At 44.4% G+C, this 22,088-nt stretch overlaps 1 protein-coding gene across 1 annotated transcript in view; it reads right to left on the bottom strand.

The window, feature by feature from the left end:
- Window positions 1-17,720, bottom strand: part of LOC122079628 — a 20,422-nt gene extending 2,702 nt beyond the window's left edge. Inside the window, 4 exon segments of the mRNA XM_042646253.1 lie at window positions 16,891-16,904; window positions 17,068-17,122; window positions 17,234-17,319; window positions 17,399-17,720. Coding sequence (XP_042502187.1) covers window positions 16,891-16,904; window positions 17,068-17,122; window positions 17,234-17,319; window positions 17,399-17,720 — 477 coding nt within the window.
- Between the last annotated feature and the right edge of the window lie 4,368 nt (window positions 17,721-22,088).

The raw sequence follows: 22,088 nt of genomic DNA on the forward strand, positions 1-22,088 counted from the left end.
TCTGCTAGGTACGTTCGGGCGCAAACCTCGAGGCTTCGTACCCTGACGTGGCGGTGCCATTAATGCTCGGGAAGTTGTACCGCCATTCCCCCCTCTATATAATGTGGGGGGCCATTTGTGGGGCAACCTTTCCTTTTTTCCCTTCGGAGAGCACACCTTCGGCCTCGGATCCCCTTCTAGCCTTCGTCCTCTTCTTCCTTAGCTTAGCAACAAGTAAGTGATGTCTTCCTCGTCGGGCTACAGCCCATCGTCCCGCGAGAGGTCAAGACTGAGACGTAGGTATAGGAGTCCCGGGGAAGTCCGAGGGATGTCCTCGGATTCCACCGACTCTCCCTCCTCCCGCGACTCATCGTCCGCGGCCTCACCGTCGGGGTCCAAGGGTGGCTACAACGGTGAGGAGTTCAGGGAGAGGGTGCTCGACGCCCAAGCCCAGACCCAGGAGCCCTGGAAGTTGAGGCCCTCAGGATCGTCTCCACGATGGACGAACCAGAACTGGAGGAGCTGAGGGCCTCCTTCGGTGTTTCGGATGCTTTCGAGCTCCGTTTGCCCAGGCCTTCTGACCGAGCCAGCTATCGGAACCCCGAGGAGCTGTGCCGGTACAAGGAGGCCTTCAAGGCAGGCCTTCAGTTGCCCCTCCATACCTTCTTTACCAAAGTGTTTCGGCACTATGGGGTAAGCCCGACCCAGCTAACGCCGAACGGGTGGCGACAAGCGTTAAGCTTCGTCATCTTCTTCGTTCGGCACAAGAGGCCCCTCTCCCTTCAACTCTTTATCAGCTGTTTTCTCCTTCAGGCCTGCAAGGGACTTACGGGCTGGTACTATTTCTGCCCCCGAAAGGACCTTCGGCTCCTGAAGGGTTACCCGACTTCCATCCACGGATGGAAGGAAAAGTACTTTTTTGTGAAGTCGACCGAGGGGGTGCCTTTCGGCACGGTCTGGGGCATCCCGGACCTTAGGGATGTGAACTCCACCCCTGCCCTATTCGGGGCAGACGCGGAGTCATTGGCGATGGCGAGGCGGCAGGAAGGCTGCTCTCCAGTCGAGGCCGACTGCCTCAAGTCCGACGCCATCCTCTTCAAGTTCGGGCTTAGCCCGGGTGAGTTAGGCTAGCCTCCGTCTGCTTCCTTCGAGTGTCGGTCCTTCGTACTAATATTTCTTGCTTCTTCTTGCAGTGCAAGTTACCAGAGCCGAGGCTAAGGCCGCCGCCGCTGCAAGGCAGGCAAAGATAAAGGAAGCCAAGGCACGTGACGCCCCCCAACAGCCGAAGTCCAAGAGGAAGGAAAAGACGGGACCGTCTTCCGAGACCCCGAAGAAGAGGCCCAGGGTGGAGGGGCCGACAGCCGAGGCTGTCCAAGCACTCGCTGCTCCTAGGGACGGACCTGCTCAAGACCCTTCGTCCGCCGCTGCCTCCCGAGGCCCGAAGGTCTCGTCGACGAGGGCTGAGGTGGGGTTCGTCCCACAATGGTCGGTGAAAGAAGACGACGCTCTAGCCGTCGGACGGGTTGCCATAGAATTGGTGATGAAGGGGAGTCTTCCCCGAGATGCCGCCGAAGCCCAGAAGCAAGGGACGGCGGCACTGATCACCTCCGCGTGCATCTACATGGCGGGGGTAAGCTTCGGTCCTCCTGCCCCTTTTTTACTTGTACTATATATTTTTTTTCTGACCTTCGGTGCTTCGTGCAGGCTCAGACCCAGATGGGTCAGCTGGAGGCTCGGGCCGAGGCCATGTGTCTGGAGCTTGAAGACTGCGAGAGGGAGAAGGTCTCCCTAGACAACGAGCGCACCACCCTCCTCGAGAAGGTGGAGCACCTGGAGAGGGACCTAGCCCTCGAGCGCCGAGAGTGTGATCGGAAGCTCTCGGAGTTGAAGTCACAAGTGAGGGCCCGCATTCAGGAAGCCGAGGCCCGAGGAGTCGAGAAGTACCATTCCTCCGAGGCCTTCAGGGAGGAGATCAAGAACGCCATCGCCCCGGGGTACACGATGGGCGCTACCGAGGTCCGAGATTGGGTCCTCGGGCGCTACCCCGGGGTTTCCTTTGCAGACAGCGGCCTCATCTTCGAGGACGACGATGTGGAGGTGGTCCCTTCGGGCACCGAGGTTGCAGACGCCGACGGTGGAGGCTGCAGCGAGGAAGGCGAGGTCCAGCTGCATAGGGAAGTCCCTCCGACCCCTGGTCGTGGAGGTTCGGACCAGGAGGCACTCCCCGCCGAAGACGAGGCCGCGAACCCGATGGACGCTCCTTGAGGTCGCCTCGGCTCTCGGCGCAGACTACCCCCTTCCTGTCATGTAACTAGCCTTCGGGCCTTAAATGTAATCTTTGCCTTCGGGCTTCGTATGTAATCCATGCCTTCGGGCTTTATCAATGCAATCGTTCTTTTTCCAACTGTCTATTTAATGACCTTTGATTAGTAAATAGTTGCAGAGGGCCGAAACCCTAGTTGACCTTCTTAGGCGCATGGCCCCGAAACTTGGCCGAGGGTCGACCTGTTAGTAAGTCAGACGAAGGCCGACCCTGTTATCACTAGCAATATTTTACAAGTGTTTTCCCTCTCGGCTTGAGCCGAAGGGTTCACCGAAGGTCGACCCCTCAATAGCCAATCACCAAGCGTGTTTTGCCTTCGGCTCCAGCCGAAGGGTTCACCGAAGGTCGACCCTTCAATAGTCAATCACCAAGCGTGTTTTGCCTTCGGCTCCAGCCGAAGGGTTCACCGAAGGTCGACCCTTCAATAGCCAATCACCAAGCAATCCAAGTGTTTACCCTCGGCTCCCGCCGAAGGGTCTATTAGATGCTAGGTCTTCACCGAGGGTCTTCCTGCTAGTAAGTCGGACGATGGTCGAGGGGTTCACCGAAGGTCGACCGTCCAATAGTCAGGATCACCAAGTGGTAAAGTACTTTGCTTTCGGCTCAGGCCGAAAGGTTAACCGAAGGTCGGCCGTCCGATAGTCAGAATCACCAAGTGTATCCTCGGTTCCAGCCGAAGGGTCTGTTAGATGCTAGCCCTTCGGTCAGGTCTGTTCGGCTATGGCCGAACTCCGAGCCGAAGGGGTGATTCGGCCGGGTCAACCTTGCATTCTTTGAGCCTCCACCAAGGTGTGGATCTTCAGTCATCCGTTCCTCAGGGTTAGAGGTAGGAGAATTCTCAGTTGCCGTAAACCAGCTCTCGTATTATCCATAAAGTCTCGCGGATTTCGAGATGAATTACAACTTAAAAAGGTTCAAAAGGACAATAATTGCAAAGAACGACAGACGGAAAAATTTACAAATGACGAAAAATTTACAAATGACGAGTGCGTGCCCGCTACTTTACTACTGGTGGAATTTTCTTAGATTATCTGAGTTCCACGATCGGGGTACCCTTACTCCCCCCGTAGTCTCTAGGTGGTAGGACCCTGGTCGTATTACCCTCGAGACTCTGTAGGGACCTTCCCAGCTTGGGTCTAGCTTCCCTTGATGCCTTGGGTCCGACACTTCCGCCCTTCTGAGGACAAGGTCGCCCTGCCTAAACTCGTTCTTCCGGACTTTGGTGTTGTAGTGCCTAGCGACCCTCCGCTGGTAGGCGGCGATCCTTTCCTGTGAAGCTTCTCTGGTTTCTGCCAAGAGGTCCAAATTTGCCCGGAGTCCTCCGTCGTTTTCGTCTTCGTTGTAGTACCGAATCCGATGGGTAATAGCCCCTATCTCCACTGGGAGTACAGCTTCAGTGCCGTATGTTAACATGAAGGGTGTTTCTCCGGTAGCTAACCTCTCAGTGGTGCGGTAGGCCCAGAGAATGTGGTGCAACTCGTCTGCCCATAGTCCTTTGGCATCATCTAGCCTCTTTTTTATCCCTTGGAGCAACGTACGGTTGGTTACCTCTGTTTGCCCATTGGTCGAGGGATACCCGACGGAGGTTTTCCTGTGGTTGATGCCGAGGGCTTCACAGAACGCGTCGAAGGTTGGATTGGCAAACTGAGTTCCATTGTCCGTAACCACGACCTGGGGGATTCCGAATTTGTATACCACCGCCCTTTGGAAGAAGTCCCTTATGCTCTTTTCTGTTATCGTTGCTAGGGCTTCGGCTTCCGCCCATTTCGTGAAGTAGTCGACTGCCACCACGACAAACTTCCTTTGCCTCGTGGCCAAGGGGAACGGGCCTAAGATGTCCATCCCCCACATGGCGAACGGTACTGGGCTAGATAGGGACGATAGCTCGGTAGAATGTAGCCTAGGCACGGGGGCGAACATCTGGCACTTGACGCATTTTCTGACCAGCGATTCTGCGTCCTTTCTCATTGTCGGCCAGTACAGGCCCTGCCTTAGTACTTTGTGCGCCAGGGCCCGGGCCCCAAGGTGTTGGCCACATATCCCCTCATGCACCTCCCGGAGCGCATACTCGCCGTCGGAAGAATCCAGGCACTTGAGGTATGGTGAGGTAAACCCTATCTTGTATAGAGTGTCGTCTTTCAGGAAGAAGCGCGCTGACCTTATTCTTACTTTTCTTGCTTCGTCCCTGTTCTCTGGGAGCTTCCCCTCCTTGAGGTATTCTATTATGGCGTCCATCCAGCTTCGGCCGTTTTCACCTACGGGTAACACCTCGTGGGGTTTCTCGATGCTTGGCTGTGGTAGTACTTCGAAATACACCGCTCGTCCAAGTTTCACGAAGTCGGAAGTGGCCAGCTGCGACAGTGCGTCTGCGCTAGCATTCTCTTCTCGTGACACCTGCTTTACCTCAAATTCTTTGAAAGCCGCTGACCTTTCTCGCACCGTGTTCAAGTATTCGGCCATCCTCTGCTCTTTGGCCTCGTACTCGCCATTCACTTGCCGCACCACGAGTTGGGAGTCGCTATTCACTACCAGTTCCTTCACCATCAAAGCCCGGGCCAGATTAATTCCGGCTATTATCGCCTCGTACTCCGCTTCGTTGTTGGAGGCGTCGAAGTCGAACCGTAGGGCGCATTCTACTTTGAAGCCTTCGGGGCTTACCAACACAATTCCAGCGCCACTTCCATCGCTATTGGAAGCCCCATCCACATACAGCGTCCAAGCCTCCTCTGCTCGTTCCTCGGCAGATTCCTGCGGGTCATCGGGGATCGTCGTCTCCGCTATGAAGTCTGCGAGGGCCTGTGCTTTAATTGCGGTTCTCGGCTTGTACTGGATGTCGAACTCTCCCAGCTCTATGGCCCAATTTACCAGACGACCGGACATATCTGGTCGTTGCAGTATTTTCTTCAGAGGCTGGTCGGTGAGTACGCATACTGTATGTGACTGAAAATATGGCCTCAGCTTTCTTGCCGCCGTCACGAGGGCGTACGCCACTTTCTCCGCCTTTCGGTATCTTGTCTTGGCATCTAAAAGGGTTCGGCTGACGTAGTATATTGGCCGTTGTTGCTTTCCTTCCTCTTTCGTCAGTACGGCGCTTACAGCAACTGCCGATACAGCAAGGTACAGCTGTAGGACATCTCCGGTGTTCGGCTTTGTCAGCAGTGGGGGTGCGGCCAAGTACTCCTTCAATTGCTCGAAAGATCTTTCGCACTCCTCCGTCCACTCGAACCTTTTAGCCCCTTTCAGCGCCTTGAAGAAAGGAAGGCATCTATCAGCAGACCGAGACATGAATCTTCCGAGGGCAGCTACCCGACCCGTCAGCTCCTGGACTTGCTTTACGTTCTGGGGTGACCCCATGTCCCGAATGGCTTGTATTTTGACTGGGTTGGCTTCGATTCCTCTTTCTGAAACGATGAAGCCGAGGAACTTCCCCGAGGCTACTCCGAAGGCACATTTTGCTGGGTTCAGCTTCATGCCGTACCGTCGTAGCACTTGGAACGCCTCTTCCAAGTCTTGGATGTGTCTTTCCGCCTTCAGGCTTTTCACGAGCATGTCGTCCACGTACACTTCCATGGTCTTGCCGATCAGCCCTTTGAAAACTTTATTCACCAACCTTTGATAGGTGGCCCCCGCGTTCTTTAGTCCGAAAGGCATGACCTCATAGCAGTACAACCCTCCTTCAGTTATGAAGGATGTTTTCGGGACATCAGCCTCGGCCATTTTGATTTAGTTGTACCCCAAGTATGCATCCATAAAACTCAGCGCCTCGTATCCCGCCGTGGCGTCGATGAGCAGGTCTATCTTTGGCAGGGGGTATGCATCCTTGGGGCAGGCCTTATTCAGGTCGGTGAAGTCGATGCAGATCCTCCACTTCCCGTTTGCCTTCGGGACCATCACCACGTTAGATATCCACTCCGGGTACTGGATCTCTCGGATGAACCGGGCCTTCAGTAACTTTTCTACTTCCTCGTCTATCTTCTTCTGTCTTTCTGGGGCGAACGTCCTTTTCCTCTGCTGCACCGGCTTCTTCATGGGGCTAACATTCAGGTGATGTTCTATTACCTCTCGGTCGATCCCGGGCATGTCCGATGCCGACCAGGCGAATACGTCAGCGTTGCTCCGTAAGAATGAGATGAGTCTTTCTTGCTGTGACCTTGGCATGGTAGCCCCAATCTGGAATTGCCGGGTGTGATCTCCTTCTTCAGCTTCAACTTGCACCAAATCTTCAGCCGGCTCTCCTCGTTGATAACTGGCATCATCACGTAGATCCTCTATCGGGAGCGTCTCGCCCGCCTTTTCCTTTCCCCAGAGAGTAGTGGCGTAACATCTTCGGGACGTCTCCTGATCGCCCCGACACTCCCCGATGCCATTCTTGGTAGGGAACTTCATTTTAAGATGGGGGGTGGAGACGATGGCCTTCAACAGATTCAACCCGACTCTTCCTAGTATGGCATTATACGCCGATGTAATGCTCACCACCAGGAAGTTGATCATCACCGTCACCTGGCGATCTCCGGTGCCAGCCCGGACCGGCAGCTCAATCGACCCTTCCACCTTCACCGGGACGCCAGAGAATCCCTGCAACGGGTGTTCGACCTTCTTTAATTTTCCTTCTTCGAGGCCCATCTTCCGGAAAGCTTCGAGGAACAGGATATCAGCTGAACTGCCGTTATCCACTAGGATCCTCTTCACTTTGCAATCTCCTATAGTCATGGCGATAACCAAGGCATCATCATGCGGGGTCTGTACCCCTTCCAGATCATCGTCTGAGAAGGAGATTATCGTCCCCGTCTTCGCCTTCTTGTTCGACCATTCTGCCACATGTACGCTCCTCGCGTAGGCCTTCGCCTTCCTGGCAAAGACCGAACTCTCTCCTGCGGCTGGGCCTCCACAGATGGTCGCTATAACTCTTGTTGGGCTCTTGTTCTCCTCTCGGGGCCGGCGTTCATCTTCCTCTGGTGTCCGGTTCCTCCGCTGTTCTTGATTTCCTCTGCGGGCGAGCCCCCTTCTCTCATAACGACCTCCGCCTTCTCTCCGGCGATTTTCCATCCGGCCATTGCCTTCTGGAGCCCGCTCCTTCTCCCGATCTACAAATCTGCCTAAGTATCCCCTTCTGATCATTCCTTCTATCTCCCCCTTGAGATGCCAACAGTCCTCGGTGTCATGGCCGTGGTCTCTGTGGAAGTGGCAGTATCTATCCACATTGCGTCTTTCGGGGTGTCGCCCCATCTTTCCTGGCCACTTCATGGCCCTGGCATCCGAAGAATCTTTTATCTGCATTAACACCTCTGTTCGCCTTCGGTTAAGGGGTGCATACCTCTCAAACTTCCTTGGTGGACTTGGGGCCCGACTGCGCTCGGACTTTCGTCTTTTTCCTTCTTCGACGGGTTTGTCGTCAACCCTTAAGGGCCTCTTCCTCGCCGCCTTCCTTTCGACTTCTTCATCTGCCTGGAGGGTTTCTTCCATCTGGATGTACTTATCGCATCGAGCCCTCAGCTCGGTCAGATCTCTAGGCGTATGCTTCGCCAGGGACCTCTTCAATTCCTTGTCCTTGACGCCACCTAGCAGGGCCATGAACTCCTCCTTCGGGTCTAGGCCCCTGATTGTGATCTTTTCTTGTTGGAATCGCTTCATGTAATTCCGCAGCGATTCCCCTTCTTGCTGCTTGACGTTGGTTAGGTTCAACGTAGTCTTCTGGAGGGGCTGGCTACTAGAGAACCCCTTCACGAAGAAGTAACTCAGGTCGCTGAAGCTATGGATCGACTTCGTCGGTAGTCGGTTATACCACAGCCTCGCCGTCCCCCTGAACGTCAATGGGAGGGCTCGACACATAATATTTTCCGAGACGCGATGGAATTGCATGGCGACCTTAAAGCCTTCCAAGTGATCGACGGGGTCCCCCGACCCGTCATAGGTGTCGTACTTGGGCAGGCGAAAACCGACCGGAAGCGGGTCCCTCATGACCTCGTCAGCTAAGGCCGTATCATTGGTGAGGTCGGGCTCGCGGTTCCCTGTCTGGTTTTCTGCCACCTTTCTGATCTCGTCCTTCAGGTCTAAGATCATCCTCTTTAATCCCGAGTCCTCGGACCTCTGTTTGTCTCCTTGGTGCTGATCCCCATGCGGGTCTCTGGTGGCGCGTCGCGTCCTACTTCGGGGCGCGGGACTCTCCCTTGCTCGGCTTCGAGGGTCACGACCGGCCCTCGTCGATCCTGTACTGCTTCGGTCTTCTTCTCGAGGCCTCTCAAACTGGACATGGGGACCTGGGGGTGCTCCGCCGGTCCTATGGGAGACAGCTTTGGAGACCTCCCTCATAGTCTCGGCTATCCGGTTATATTTGTCTTGGAGGTCTTCGAACTGCTGCCTTGTCACGTACTCCTGGGCCACGGGAGGCTGATGGTCACTGCCTTCGCGTACTGAATATCCAGCCGACCGCTGGTATCTGACGGACACTTCCCGGTCGTCCTGGCCCCTTTCTCGTCCAATCTCCACCGAGGGAGGAAGCTCCCCTGAAGGTTCTTCCCCTATGTCTATGTTGGACATCGCTCTCATCCTTTTTCGGTTGTAGGTTCTCCCCACCATTACCGTCGTTCCCACAGACGGCGCCAATCTGTTGCTGCCAAAAAACCCCGCTAGTCCACCCTACACAAACACAGACGACGGAGGCCCGGAACTTAGTCCGGGGTTAGTCCTCCGACGCTCAAGTCAGGGTCGGCCGCACAGTTCAATAAAGGAGTAATGGTGAGGGTCTCAGAGCTTACCTTCCCCTTTCTTCCGTGCCTCCTTATATAGCTCTTCGGCCTTAGGGTTTTTCCCCCTTCTTCCCTCTTAGAGTCCTACTTGAATACGTCCAACCTTCTGGGGGGAATATTCCCCTCATGCAGACGACGTGATCCCGCATGATTCTGCGGGCGTGCCTCGGTGATTGAGCGTGCTCGAGTGTGAGTGGTTTCTTGGAACCTTCGTCTGACGGAGGACACATGTCTCAGAAGCGACACGTGTCATTGCCCCCCACCGAGATGTTATTTTGGCTATATCACACAGATACCTGCTTCCTCTATTCAAGATAAGTGGATCTGCAATCTGTCCATGGTGGGAATTTTGTCCACTAAACTAGCTGCTTTGTTCTTATCTAAATCACTGACAAGATTCACTGTATGCTCAAACTGGTGCTCTTGCTCATTCTCATGCTCATACTGGTGGTGATTCTTTTGAAAAATTAACATCCACCCCAAGTTTAAGATTTTTTTTGGAGAGCAGTCAATGCGAGACTACCAACAAAGGATAGAATGTCGAAATGGGTGGATATTGATCCACTCTGTGTCTTTTGCATAACAAGAATGAATCTTTATGGCATGTTATGTTCGAATGTGAATTTTCTAGAAGAATTTGGGCAATAGGCCCTTTAGGCCTCAGACCTATTGCCCCCACTCACTCATCTTTCATTAAGACAATCTTGTATTATTTTCGATCTTGTGGCATCCATTAAACAGATTTAAAACCTTTTTTCTCTAAAGTTATGAAAATCTGTTACTTTATTTGGAACCATAGGAATCAAGTTCTGTTAACCCATTCTATGTTTTGAAACGGGCTAACTTTTGGATATATAATGGGTTAAACATGGATAATACCATGAACCAGGTGACTTCTACCCAATCCTCACATCAAATATCTACCCCACCATACCAGAATGATTGCATCATACTTGTAGTTTCTTCTTCTATAGAAGGGAATGTAACTGGGTGGGCTTTCGGTTTCCTTTATAATAAAAAATTTATCTTATGTCAGGCTAACTATATGTGGACAGGAAAAAGTGGTGAAGCAGCAGCACGAGGGCTATTATCCAGTTTACAACATAGTTAGTAAAATACATGTATTATATGCGTATAATACGCGCATCCGAACGTTTAATTCAAAAGTTCATAATTTGGCGTATTAATTCAAAAAAACCATTTAATACGTGGATTTTAAAGATAACCGTATTATACATGAATAATACTCGTATAATACGTTACATACTCAATAAAACTTTTGGGTTAAAAAAAATGAGATTAACCCAAATGGGCCAAATCCCGATTCCTGACCCTTGTCTTCTACCAAGAACCCTAGTAGATCGAAACTATAACCCTTCTTCTTCCCTCATCTAAGTAAACCAAAAAAAGGAAGAACCCTTGCCCGAGTGACCCTTTCTCCTCCATCTTCATTCTCGGTGGCCAGTGATCGAGGGCGAGACATCAATACCCCCTGCTTTCATTCACTTTTTCCATTTCTCTTCCCATTGGTAGTTGAAAATCCAATCGAGGGTGATTGCATCTGCAAATAATTTTTAACTAGAAGCAAGAAAGATTCAAAAGAGATGATTCACATGGATAAAGATGGCCAAGGGCGAGATTCTCCAAAAAGGGTTGAAATGAAAACATTTTTAGGAAATTTAGCATACAATTGCCATTTGAATTGGACCAACAAATTTACAAACATAGTTGCAACTTGACAATGTGAAGAATTAGAAAGAGGAAAATGGCACCGGTGTTCTCCTCTCTCTGTTCTTGTAATACTGCATCTGAGAAATCAAAGGAGTTGAAAGGAGAAGGTTCTTGAGCCTTAAAATTGATTCGTGACTAGTCTTAGATTGTACCCCTATGGAAATTTCAAGAAAATTCAAGTTCATCTCTGGGATGAACGATTGCAAACACTTATTCTCCATCTTCTTGAACATTATTTTCGTACCAAGAAGAAGAATAGAATATGTAAAAGTTACAAGACGAGACAAGGTTTGATTCTCTTCCTCTTAGTTCTTTCTACCATACCCTTGGTTAAATTTAATTAATATTAAATGTGAAAATTCAAAAAAATGGGAAATGATTTTAAATTGGAAAATCAAATTGGAATTTTGGGTCCATAAAAACATGGTAGATTAGAATTTAGTTTCAAACAATCATTTTTAGTCCTGAATTTTTATAGAGCAATCGTATTAAACACGTACCATATCATTGTCGTAAATGTTTTATTGCACTGAATTTTTTGAAAAGTATTATTACCTTATGATCTATTTAATTTTCGTACATATCCATTCTTATATTATTGCCGTCCTCGAACTTACGAACTATGGTTTATAGCAAGCAAAGACGGAAGGATGAAAAGTGAACTTGATTTGGAGTGATGAAGAAGCTCTTAGTAGTATTATAGAAGGAAAAAAACTCATGTCTATCGGCCATTGGGTAGCTATCCCCATATACGTAGAACTAAGTCAGTATATTTACTATCCAAATTTTATCTAACAAACCATAATTTGTATGTAAGATGAATGTGGCTCGACAGGCTAGAATCCACAAACAATCTCTAACCCTATCGGATATGCTGTAATTATGGTACTACTCTACTAGTCTGTTTTTCCTGCTTTGAATAATAATAGTTAAAAAAAAAAAAAATCCACCAACAAGCTTTTTATGGAAAATTGCAGTTCTTACCAAATTTGGATACATACACATGTAGGCTGTGTAGATCGTCACGTGAAGATCGGGTCCCAGTCACTCCAGTGGGCCCTAGTCCCGAAAATGATAATTGCCAATGGGGGTCGACTGCGTCGAGTTTGAGGTAGGAGATGTTACTGGTTGGCGGTGGGCCCCTTCGTAAGGAGTCGTCTCTCTCTCATTAGGCAGTGCCAGCACGGGGAGGGGTGTGATGCTTACTGTTAACAGGTTCAGAGAACTTAGTCGATTCCTTCGTCACCTTTAGGGACCCCACCCACCTTGAGACCTTTATTACTTTACAGGTACCAGCCAATCTCTGTAGGTCCCACCACACCGTACCCTTCCAAAAAAGTACCTTCCTCCGGGTTAAAATCAAAAACAGAAAAAGGGCAATCCAATTTCCGGGGGATGGAATGTGGCAAAGCACTCGCCAGTCGCCACCGAATTCGATGTGTCACTAGCTGCTTCTGAGTGGCGTGGCGTGGCGTGGAAGAGATTGAAGTGAGTCTTAATTTTTGGGCGAGGCTTTTTTACTGCATAATAGAGACGGTGATTTAGATCCAATTCACTGGAAGCCTCGAGGCGCGTAATTTGTATGTTGGGTTCTATGTCAATACGGAAAAAATTCATTTGTAATTTCGATTTCATATAATTCTGTGAAATACCATCTTCAGGAGATGATACGTGTATTGATACCAATGCAATGGTCCAGATCTGATTTAAATGTTTTTTCACTAATTTAATGTTTTATTAGTTGTACCAGATCTGGACCATTGTATTGGTATCAATACATGTGTTACCGCCTAAAGGTGATATTGCATGAAATTGTACAAGATCGAAATTATAGACGATTTCAACCCATGCCAATACACTCAAAGGTATTGCATCTATCTTTATTGCATAGTAGAGAAGTCGAATCCTTGGATTTTGAAATCATATTTATTTTCCTTTAAATTGTGAGGTTCTTATTCTCTGACCAAAATGTAGCTCGATTATGATCATTTGATCTGGCTTAGCTTTTTAAACTATGGTTGGACAATCCGTGTCATGCTGTTTGATTCTCCAACATTTCAACTATCATCACTAAGCTAAATACCCTTATCTTTGATCACTTGCTGCCTTCGCAGGTTCTAATTTCAAACCCTTAATTGTAGGATTAGTAGGCCCTAAACACCACTAGACAATTTTTATTATATCAAAATTTTCTGGTAAAGTATAAATTTATCCATTTTGTACTTTAGTGTGTGTGCATTGAACACAATAATTGCAAAATTGTCTAAGTTATAATGATGCCTCAGATCTAAAAAACTAGTTTAAATATATGTATACATTTCAATTGTCTTAATCCTCCAAAATCTTAACGTTAATTATAATTTATTGCTATTACCACGAGCAAGCAATAACAGAACAAAAGGGAAAAGGGTTTAACCTGGAAGGAAAAGAGGAAAAGAGGAAAAGGAAATATGAAAGAAAAAAAGAGAAGAGTAAGGAATCTAAGTAGGATGAGAGAGAGAGATGGGGGTTGCTTAACCCTTTTGGGTATGATGCATGAACCTGTAAACCTCACTAAACAAACTGCTCAAGGGTCAAGGTCAGTCCATGGTCTCAATCTCACCAACTATTCTCTGGCACTTTCAATGCTGTATATAAGCAAATTAGGTAGCCACATTTTTCTTATTGAGTTTACTAATTAATTGATGGACTCAAAATCTAACTATCAAGACATAATTTGGTGTTGATTCGTGAAAATCCCATTTCCTATCTGATAAGCTTATTATGGTTCATACTAGCAGCTCAAGCATTATTTAAAATTAAGACTCAAGTTTCTCACCACCCACGGTGAAGAGTGTATTTCTTCATCTATCATTTTTTATAGTTGGATGAGACACCTGAAATAATGGAATAGAATTTTTAATATTCATTCAATACAAGGGGGAATAATAATGAGATTTGGGTGAGTATTCACCATTTATACCAAAACAAAAAATGTTCACTAGAGGGTGGAACGTACATGAAATTATGTGCATCTTTTCTCTTTTCTCAATAATAAGGATTTTTTTTTTGATTATCCCTAATGAAGACCCATAAGCTACTTGGTGGGTGCCAGAGGGCAGGTTTTTATTTATTGCTGCTTAACAACACTATATTGATCGTAGGGCTCTAGGTCCCTCGTATCTTCATCGTGAACCACTGCCCGATTGATTGTTACCCTTACGTGAGTAAGGCCAACTCTTTCTAAAATAGAAGAATGCAAATTTAAATTTTAACAAACAGAGAGGGAAAAGAAAATCAACAGAAAAGAGATCAGATCGGGCTGCCCTTATTCCATTCCTTCCTTGATGCCAAGAATGACGAGCAGGAAGAACGCAAAAAACAGAGTGCCAAAGAGGGTAGCTAAGTCGCTAGGGTGGGGTGGAAGGAAGCACATGAAAGAGCACCTAGCCCGCAACGAATTGAGATCATCTCCAACTGACTCTCCAATCACTTGGAACTACATGACCCCAATTGTTAGACTGCGTGCATATAAAAGTTTGGAAGAAAGTTAAAGGTAAAATTGTTGGAGGGAATCCAAATCCGGCCGCAACCACCAGACCCAGCTGCAGAATTCATCGAGTCTAATCAGGAATATTTTGGTATCTCCTCACCTTGTAATTAGCACAAGTGAAAATAGGTGAATATGGCTGACTAGACTCGCTTAATAACTTGGCAACTCACCCACCTTTTGCCGAGTTTCCCACACAATCCAACTCCATTTGGTCCAAAGTTTGAAAAGTTCCTAGAGAACTAATGGGTTCATGAACATGTTCTCCAAATTTAATCGAAAAGGAAAGCTATGAAAAGAGAAAGTGAAAATGAAATCCATTACACTTATAGTAGATGATGGAAAGTGATCAGGCAATATGTCATGAATATTAAACCTAAAGCCTAAAGGTATCATTTTATTCATAAGTTTCATAAGCCTATAAGCCCTCGTGCAAGAAACTTTAACTTTTTTTTGGAAAAGAGACATTCTAGCTCCCTAAACCTGTTGTCAATATTTTAATTAAGCAAATATGGTAAACTCATCTCATTAATCCACATAAGAGAGAGCTAATTGCTTTTCAGATCAAAACAATTTGACTTGCAATTAAAATGTGATTATTGCCATCATTATAGGATCACTGAGTGGAAAAGAAAAAAATTTAGCAAAACGGTTCATGTATTAGAGAGAGTTTTATTTCTTCCTTTGATGGGACGTCTTAAAAAAAAAACTTAAACGTGATTATACAAATTTGTGACCGAATAACTAAAGAACAAATAGATGATTAGAGGCCATCAAATCAATTGGCTTTTGAGGTAACATTGAATGTTCCCTCTTTCATTTCTTAATTAATTAGCTTCTTCAGGGGGTGGGGGTCAATAATTAGTTTTATAGCATTAGTGAATTAGTTTGATACTTAGATGAGAACTATTTTTTTCCCCAAGAAATTGACCATTGAAACTTTTGACATATCCTTAGATGTCATGGTAAATTCAAACCTTTTATATGCTTGTCAAAACCTTGTATATCTCATGCCGTTTGTTTGAATGAATTTCTTTTATAAATAAAATAATAAATAAAATAAATAAATAAAATGCTGGTGTGATAAAATCTCTCTCTCTAACTTTATGTTGTATTAACTTTACTTTGTGCCCTATTATCAGAAAAAAAAAAAAAAAAAAAAAAAAACTTTACTTTGTGCCCCTGTACCCGCATTAACAAGGTTTGGGCTAGGATTTTCAGCCCATGGGCTGAGTTAAGGATGCTATTTTTAGGCTCAAGGTTTTTCTGGGTTGGGCCTTAGCTTAGGCCTCCTTTGGAGTCTGATCCAACGTGATATATATATATATATATATATATGTATAGGTACAGTGTTTTCTATCTGGGAATGTACCCTGCACCGTCAAATAGCTCCGTTGATCTTTTCCCTCTTACCTTGTGTAATGATCTCCCCATGCCCCCTTTAGTTAAACCAACCGAGAGCTCTGAATGGGGTGTTTTCTGCCGGTGTAACGTATGTTTCTAAATAGAAAACATTCTCCCATACATATATTTATAAAAATATAATTACATAATTATACATAAATTTTTTTAGGTGGAATAATTGCATCATACAAAGGGATAGCAGTGTCAACGGTCCGGGTTGTGTGGTTGCGATCCGGTTCCACCAGTTTTGGTGTGAGTTTTGAACTAACCGAAACCGCCACATTAAGGATTTATCGGTTTCGGTCTAGTGTCGGCTTCGGTGCGGTTTGGGTTTGGGTTGGTACCGGTTTGGATTTATCAGGTTCATTTCTGTGTGGATCGATTTTTTAAACCTGTATGGAGCCATTAGGAAACCAACAGATATTTGAAAAAAAAATGAGCACGGGCCTCATCCTTTGGAGTTTGGGTGGGTATGACTTCATCCTTTGGAACTCATCCTTCGCCCTATTCCTTTGGGCCGGTATGGACCTGTTCATAGGATTTCCTTATTTATTTTTCACATTGTGAGCCTGTATAGTGTATACCAATATTTAGTGAACAAAAATAATTAAAACACAACTATTACTGAATTATGGTGAACAAAAAAATGATTCTGTAATTGAATTCATATCAATATATAGTGGACAAATATAATCCAAAACATGAGGGCCCTTGAGTTTATGAAGCCGATTAGAGCTCTGAAATACTTGAAACCAATACTTTTAAGAACCTAACATGAAATCGTTTTTTTTTCAACATACAAATACATCAACAATGGAAATAATATACTAAGTGCAAGACTTTCGGAACAAGATCAACCAAATAAGGCAGTAAAAGTATGAAAATCCAAGTATCCAACAGTAAATAGGAATTCCCACACATGAAAAACCAAGTCATGAAAAAAGGAATTCCTGTACATGACAACCTAATAATTTATCAAGCACAAAACATAGATCAAAACATCAAGACATCAAGTCATCAAACTATAAAGTATTAAACTATCAAAGTACCAAATATTCAAATCATTCAATCAACCACAGACCACCTAAAAATTAAAATGATTCAATCATGGAATCACCCACCTAAAATAGAGATAGTGTGCCAATAACTAATGCAAATTGTCAAAGTATCAAACAAACCATAGGACATCCACCTAAAACATTTAAAGAGTATTTAATATTACATCAAAATATCAAATGACTATCTTCTTTCTCAATATATTTCAATATTCGCTTAAAATATTGCAGCCCTTTGTCCTCCAAAATGATGTGTTGAGTAGTTACTCTTAAGACTACAAGTGTGTCCTACACTCTTACCATTCCAAGAAACTACAACCAAAAGTGAAAGAAGATTTAAGACAACATAGTGACACTGTCAAAACATAAATTATGAAATACGTGCAAATGTTAACTACGGTATACCTATTCAATAAGATTGAACTTATCCTTCTATAGGAGTAGGACCAGCTAAAGAACTAGCTACTGCACCTCTCTCCTTTTCAATGTGCAATAGTTCCAACACATTTCTAAGTGCATTATCCACGTCAGTGGGATCATCAAAAGGCTTAGCTATATACAAAGTAAAATAAGACACTAATTAACTAATTAAGACAATTAAAAATGAAAAATATACTGAATGAAAAATTACCTCTGAAATCTATATCAAATATCCAATCCCGAAGGCATATTAATACTTCAGTATTGGTAGGTAGGAGTTTGCTCCGATATTTATCAATAACACGGCCCCTTGTGGTAAAAGCAGACTCTGAAGCAACTGTGGAAACTGGTATAGCCAAGACATCACGAGCCATTCGAGCCACATCTGGATACCTTGACCCATTTGCTCTCCAGAATGCCAACACATCATACTCATCATATTCATTATCATTGAATGGGATCTTGGGTTCATCTAGATATATATCCAATTGAGATTTACTTCTATTATCCACCTCAGCAAGCTCGGATACCATAAATTCTTATGAAAATTGAGAAATAGCCGAAATATAAATCATTAATAAGATTAGCAATGAATGTTGAAAACTTATATTAAAAAATAAATCAAAATTACTATCATAATGTAAATTTACCTACAAATCTTGTTCTAGATCTCCCAGGACAATGGACAAGTGTAGGAACATCATAGTCACTTAGTTGCATACTTTTGTACTCATCAAAAAATTGATACAAATAATTCCTCACATTGTTGCACATAGTAGATGCATTTAAGTCAAGGTTGCAAAGCTTAGAAAATGCCCGAGTCACAAAACTAAGTTAATATCGAGGATCAGACATCAAAGCAATGGCCACAATTGGACTATATTCACTCCAATATTTGTCAAATTTTTTCTTCATTTCCACTGCCATTGGCTTCATAAAGTTGAGCCCACGTGATACCTCTTGTAATAAACTTTTGTGAATCTCCCAAACATTTTCAAAATATAAATTTACTGTGGGATACTTAGAACCAGAAAGTAAAATAGTAATTGCATAGAAGGGATACAAAAAACTCGTTAATCTCTCAATCTTCAACCATTGTTCAGAACTAGGACAAGTTTTAAAATTGTTATCCACTAGTCCAAGGTTCTCAAATGCTTTATAATAAAATAATGCAGAATCAAGCATGAGATAGGTTGAGTTCCACCTTGTGGAGATATCAGTACATAAGCCCTTACTACTTTGTAATTCCAATTGCTTACAAATTTTCAAGAATTTTACTTTCCTTGCTTGTGAGGCTATACTAGATCGCGCCAACACCACAAAGTCATCTATGTGTTTCAGTCCATCTTGTACAATAAGATTGAGAATATGTGCACAACACCTATTATGAAAGTGTAATCCTCTACATAAAAGAGCATTCTTCAAATTTAAATTTTTCTTCAACAAGTCAACAAAACAGAAATTAGCTGTGGTATTATCTAAAGTAATTGAAAACAATTTCCAATCAATACCCCAGTCAGACAACATTTTTGAAACCATTTCACAAATATGGATACCAGTGTGTGGATGTGGCATGATGCAAAACTTCAACAACTTCTTATGCAACACCCAATCCTTATCAATGTAATGGGCAGTCAAAGCAATATATCCATCATTAGTGATAGATGTCTACAAATCACTTGTCAAAGAAATCCTCCCAGCAAATGAATTAAGTAAATTCTTGATTCTAATGGACTCTAAATTGTATAACCTCAAAATATCCGACATTTGTGTGTTTCGAGCAATATGGGTGTAGTCCAGAAAGAGGTATATAATTAACTCTCTGAACTCCTCATACTCAACAAAAACTAAAGGTAACTCATGTCTCACAATAAGCTTCATAACTTTGTCAACCACAAAATCTTGGTTAACTTTTTTGTCTCTTAACATCACTTTCCCTTCATTTACACCCAGAATCATTTGGGTGCTTGTGTTTCTTTTGTTTTCTCTTTTTAGGCAATGTAGAATGTGTCTCCTAAGGCATCCAATTCCATTAATATTACTATCAACCTTATAAACTTGCTTACATCTTTTACATTCAGCTCGGTTCTTCCCATCATCAAAACCCTTCCCATCAATGATTGTGAATTCATCCCAAACTGCACTCCTTCTTTTCCTTTTGGTAGTTTCGTTTGTTTCAAGTGTTACGACACTTGAAGGTTCTGTTGATGGAATTCCAAGAATATATAGTCCATCATTAGACATAACATCAGCATCTGACCCATAATCGGGCTCATCTTCTATATTGATGGACATTTCTATAATTAATAAGAAAACATATGACATGTTAATAAAATAAGAACACCAAGCATTACAAATTCAAAAATAACCTCTTTAAGTTGAAAGCAAATAAGAATATGCCCTAATTAAGAGATCCTCTATAAATCTTTATCACTTTCCCTTCTTAAATTAGCCCTATATAATACACTATTGCATGCTGCCTAATCTATAATCTAAAATGAGGTATGAACTGCATTGAGTTAAAAAAAAAAAAAAGATATTAGCATGCGCATTCTAAAAATTTTCCTAGACTCCGCAAAGAAAACCATTAACCATGGTACTGTTGGGATTATTCACTAAAATATGGTAGAAGAAGAAAACATGCATGAACCACCATCCTTTACTCCAAAAAATTAGTAACATAAAATTTGATTCAAAATCTCAGATTTGAAGAAGTTGAAAAAACATAAATAAGATTCAAAAATAAAATATGGAAGGATAAAATTGACTGAAATTTGAATCTTGTTTCAATACTTGATCAACCAACTAGATTGAAAATTTAAAAGGGTTTAATTGGGTGATAAACCCTCTTTAAAATCAAACTAATGCAACCCAACTCCTCACAAGCATACTCGGATACCCCATTTCAGTCCTATTATATCACCATTTACAACTAACTTCAGATTCACATGTTAACAACTCAGATATTCTATTCACAAAAGGGCCAAAAAAAGATGAGAAACTTGAATCAAAAGAAGATATACCTGGAGGCTGGAGTACCAGAGAAAGAGCTGAAATTTGTAGAGAGAGAACTTGAAGGTTTCAGGGGTCTCAAATCGGCTGTTAGAGGAGGGAAACTTTGGTTCTCAATTAAAGCACATGCTTTACGGCTTTACCTGTCGTCGCTGTCGAGGTGCAAACCGTGCAATAAAAAAAAAAGCATTTTACCTGTCGAGGGGCGATCGACAAGATGGCAACCAGCAGGCTTCGAAATTTACCTGTTGAGGGACGATTGGCAACCAGTAGGCTTCAAAATTTACCTGTCGAGGGACAATCGGCAACCAACAGGCTTCGAAATGAGTTCAGACTTCAGAGTAGTGTGAAGTATGAATTGCGTATGTGATTAAGGCTTCAATCTTCACTTTCAACTTCAAGTTTCAGAACCCATAGCCGCTGCAACTTCAAGTTTCAGGTTAGCGGCGTTAGCCATAGCCATTAGCTGCTGCTACTCACTCACTTAGTTGCTTAGGTTTTGATTCTTTTGAAAAATTAGGGCTTCAAAAGCCTTTTGACAGGTTGAAGTTGATAACGTTGGGCACTTGGGCTAGTGTTGGACACTTGGGCTTGGCCCACTTAGGTTAGTGAGTTTTAAGTTCGGTTTTATCTCAGGTCGGTTTGGATCGGTTCTAGTTTCGGTGCACATTTCCAACATTTCCGGTGGCCCAATGGTCTAACCCGAACCAAACCGATATCGGATTCAATTTAAAATACAAGCCGAAACCGGCCCAATAAGACACCGGTTCGGTTTGGATCAGGTTTAATCTGTTCGATTTAGATATTGACACCCCTACAAAGGGGCTGCTTTTGATAGGACTGTGACTGGATTCAGATATCCTAGCTCAATCTAGGCTTGGCTTCGGCCTTGGCCTTAGGTGAGAGTGGAGCTGGGATTTTAAAAACCCGGGCCAGCCTAACTCAGTTGCACTCCTAGACTAGTAACCTTTATCCGGTGATACAACCACCTTCAACATTTAACTCCATCAAACTAACCTAGCTCAGTTGCACTCCTAGACTAGTAACCTTTATCCGGTGATACAACCACCTTCAACATTTAACTCCATCAAACCAATTTGCCAATGCAAACTTCTCAATTATCCGATACCTTGTCTCCGCTTCTAAGAGCACATAACTCACATAATAGATGGGCCTTTGGGTCTTTCCCTCCTCTCTCACGAGGACTGCGCTAACGGCTACCACTGAGGTAGTGAGGTAAAGTTTGTAGCTCCTCCCCTGGCTCTGGCTAGCTAAACAGAGGGGGCCTAGTTAGGCAGGCTTTGATTTCCTTAAAAAATGCTTCGCATTCCTCCATCCAGTGAAATTGATGTTGACCTTTTCCTCCTTTTAGCAGCTTGAAGAAAAGAAGACAATTATCTCCAGTTTGGGATAAGAACTGTTCAGTGCGGCCAGGCACCCCGTCAGTTTTTGAACTTTGCGAATGTTTCTTGGTGGACGCATGTCTTGAATGGCCTCAATTTTGGAGGGGTTCGCCTCTATTCCTCTTTGTGATACTAGGAAGCCGAGGAATTTCCCAAAGGTTACTCCAAATTCACACTTGGTAGGATTTAGTTTCATCTGGTTCTGTCGTAGGACGTCGAAGGCCTCCTTCAAATCTAGCACATGATTGGTTCCTTTCGCGCTCTTGTCCAGCATATGATCAATGTCAACTTCCATATTTCTTCCGATCTGGCTTCGAAACATTGTATTCACCATCCTATGGTAAGTGGCTCCGGTATTCTTTAGGCCAAAAGGCATTATAGTGTAGTAGTAGTTACCCTGAGTGGTGAGGAAATCCGTTTTCTCCTCACCTTCATCCTTCATCTTTATCTAGTTATAGACGGAATATGCGTCTATGAAGGTCAGCA

The sequence above is a fragment of the Macadamia integrifolia genome, chromosome 5 (assembly GCF_013358625.1).
Source record: "Macadamia integrifolia cultivar HAES 741 chromosome 5, SCU_Mint_v3, whole genome shotgun sequence".
Classification (NCBI taxonomy): Eukaryota; Viridiplantae; Streptophyta; class Magnoliopsida; order Proteales; family Proteaceae; genus Macadamia; species Macadamia integrifolia.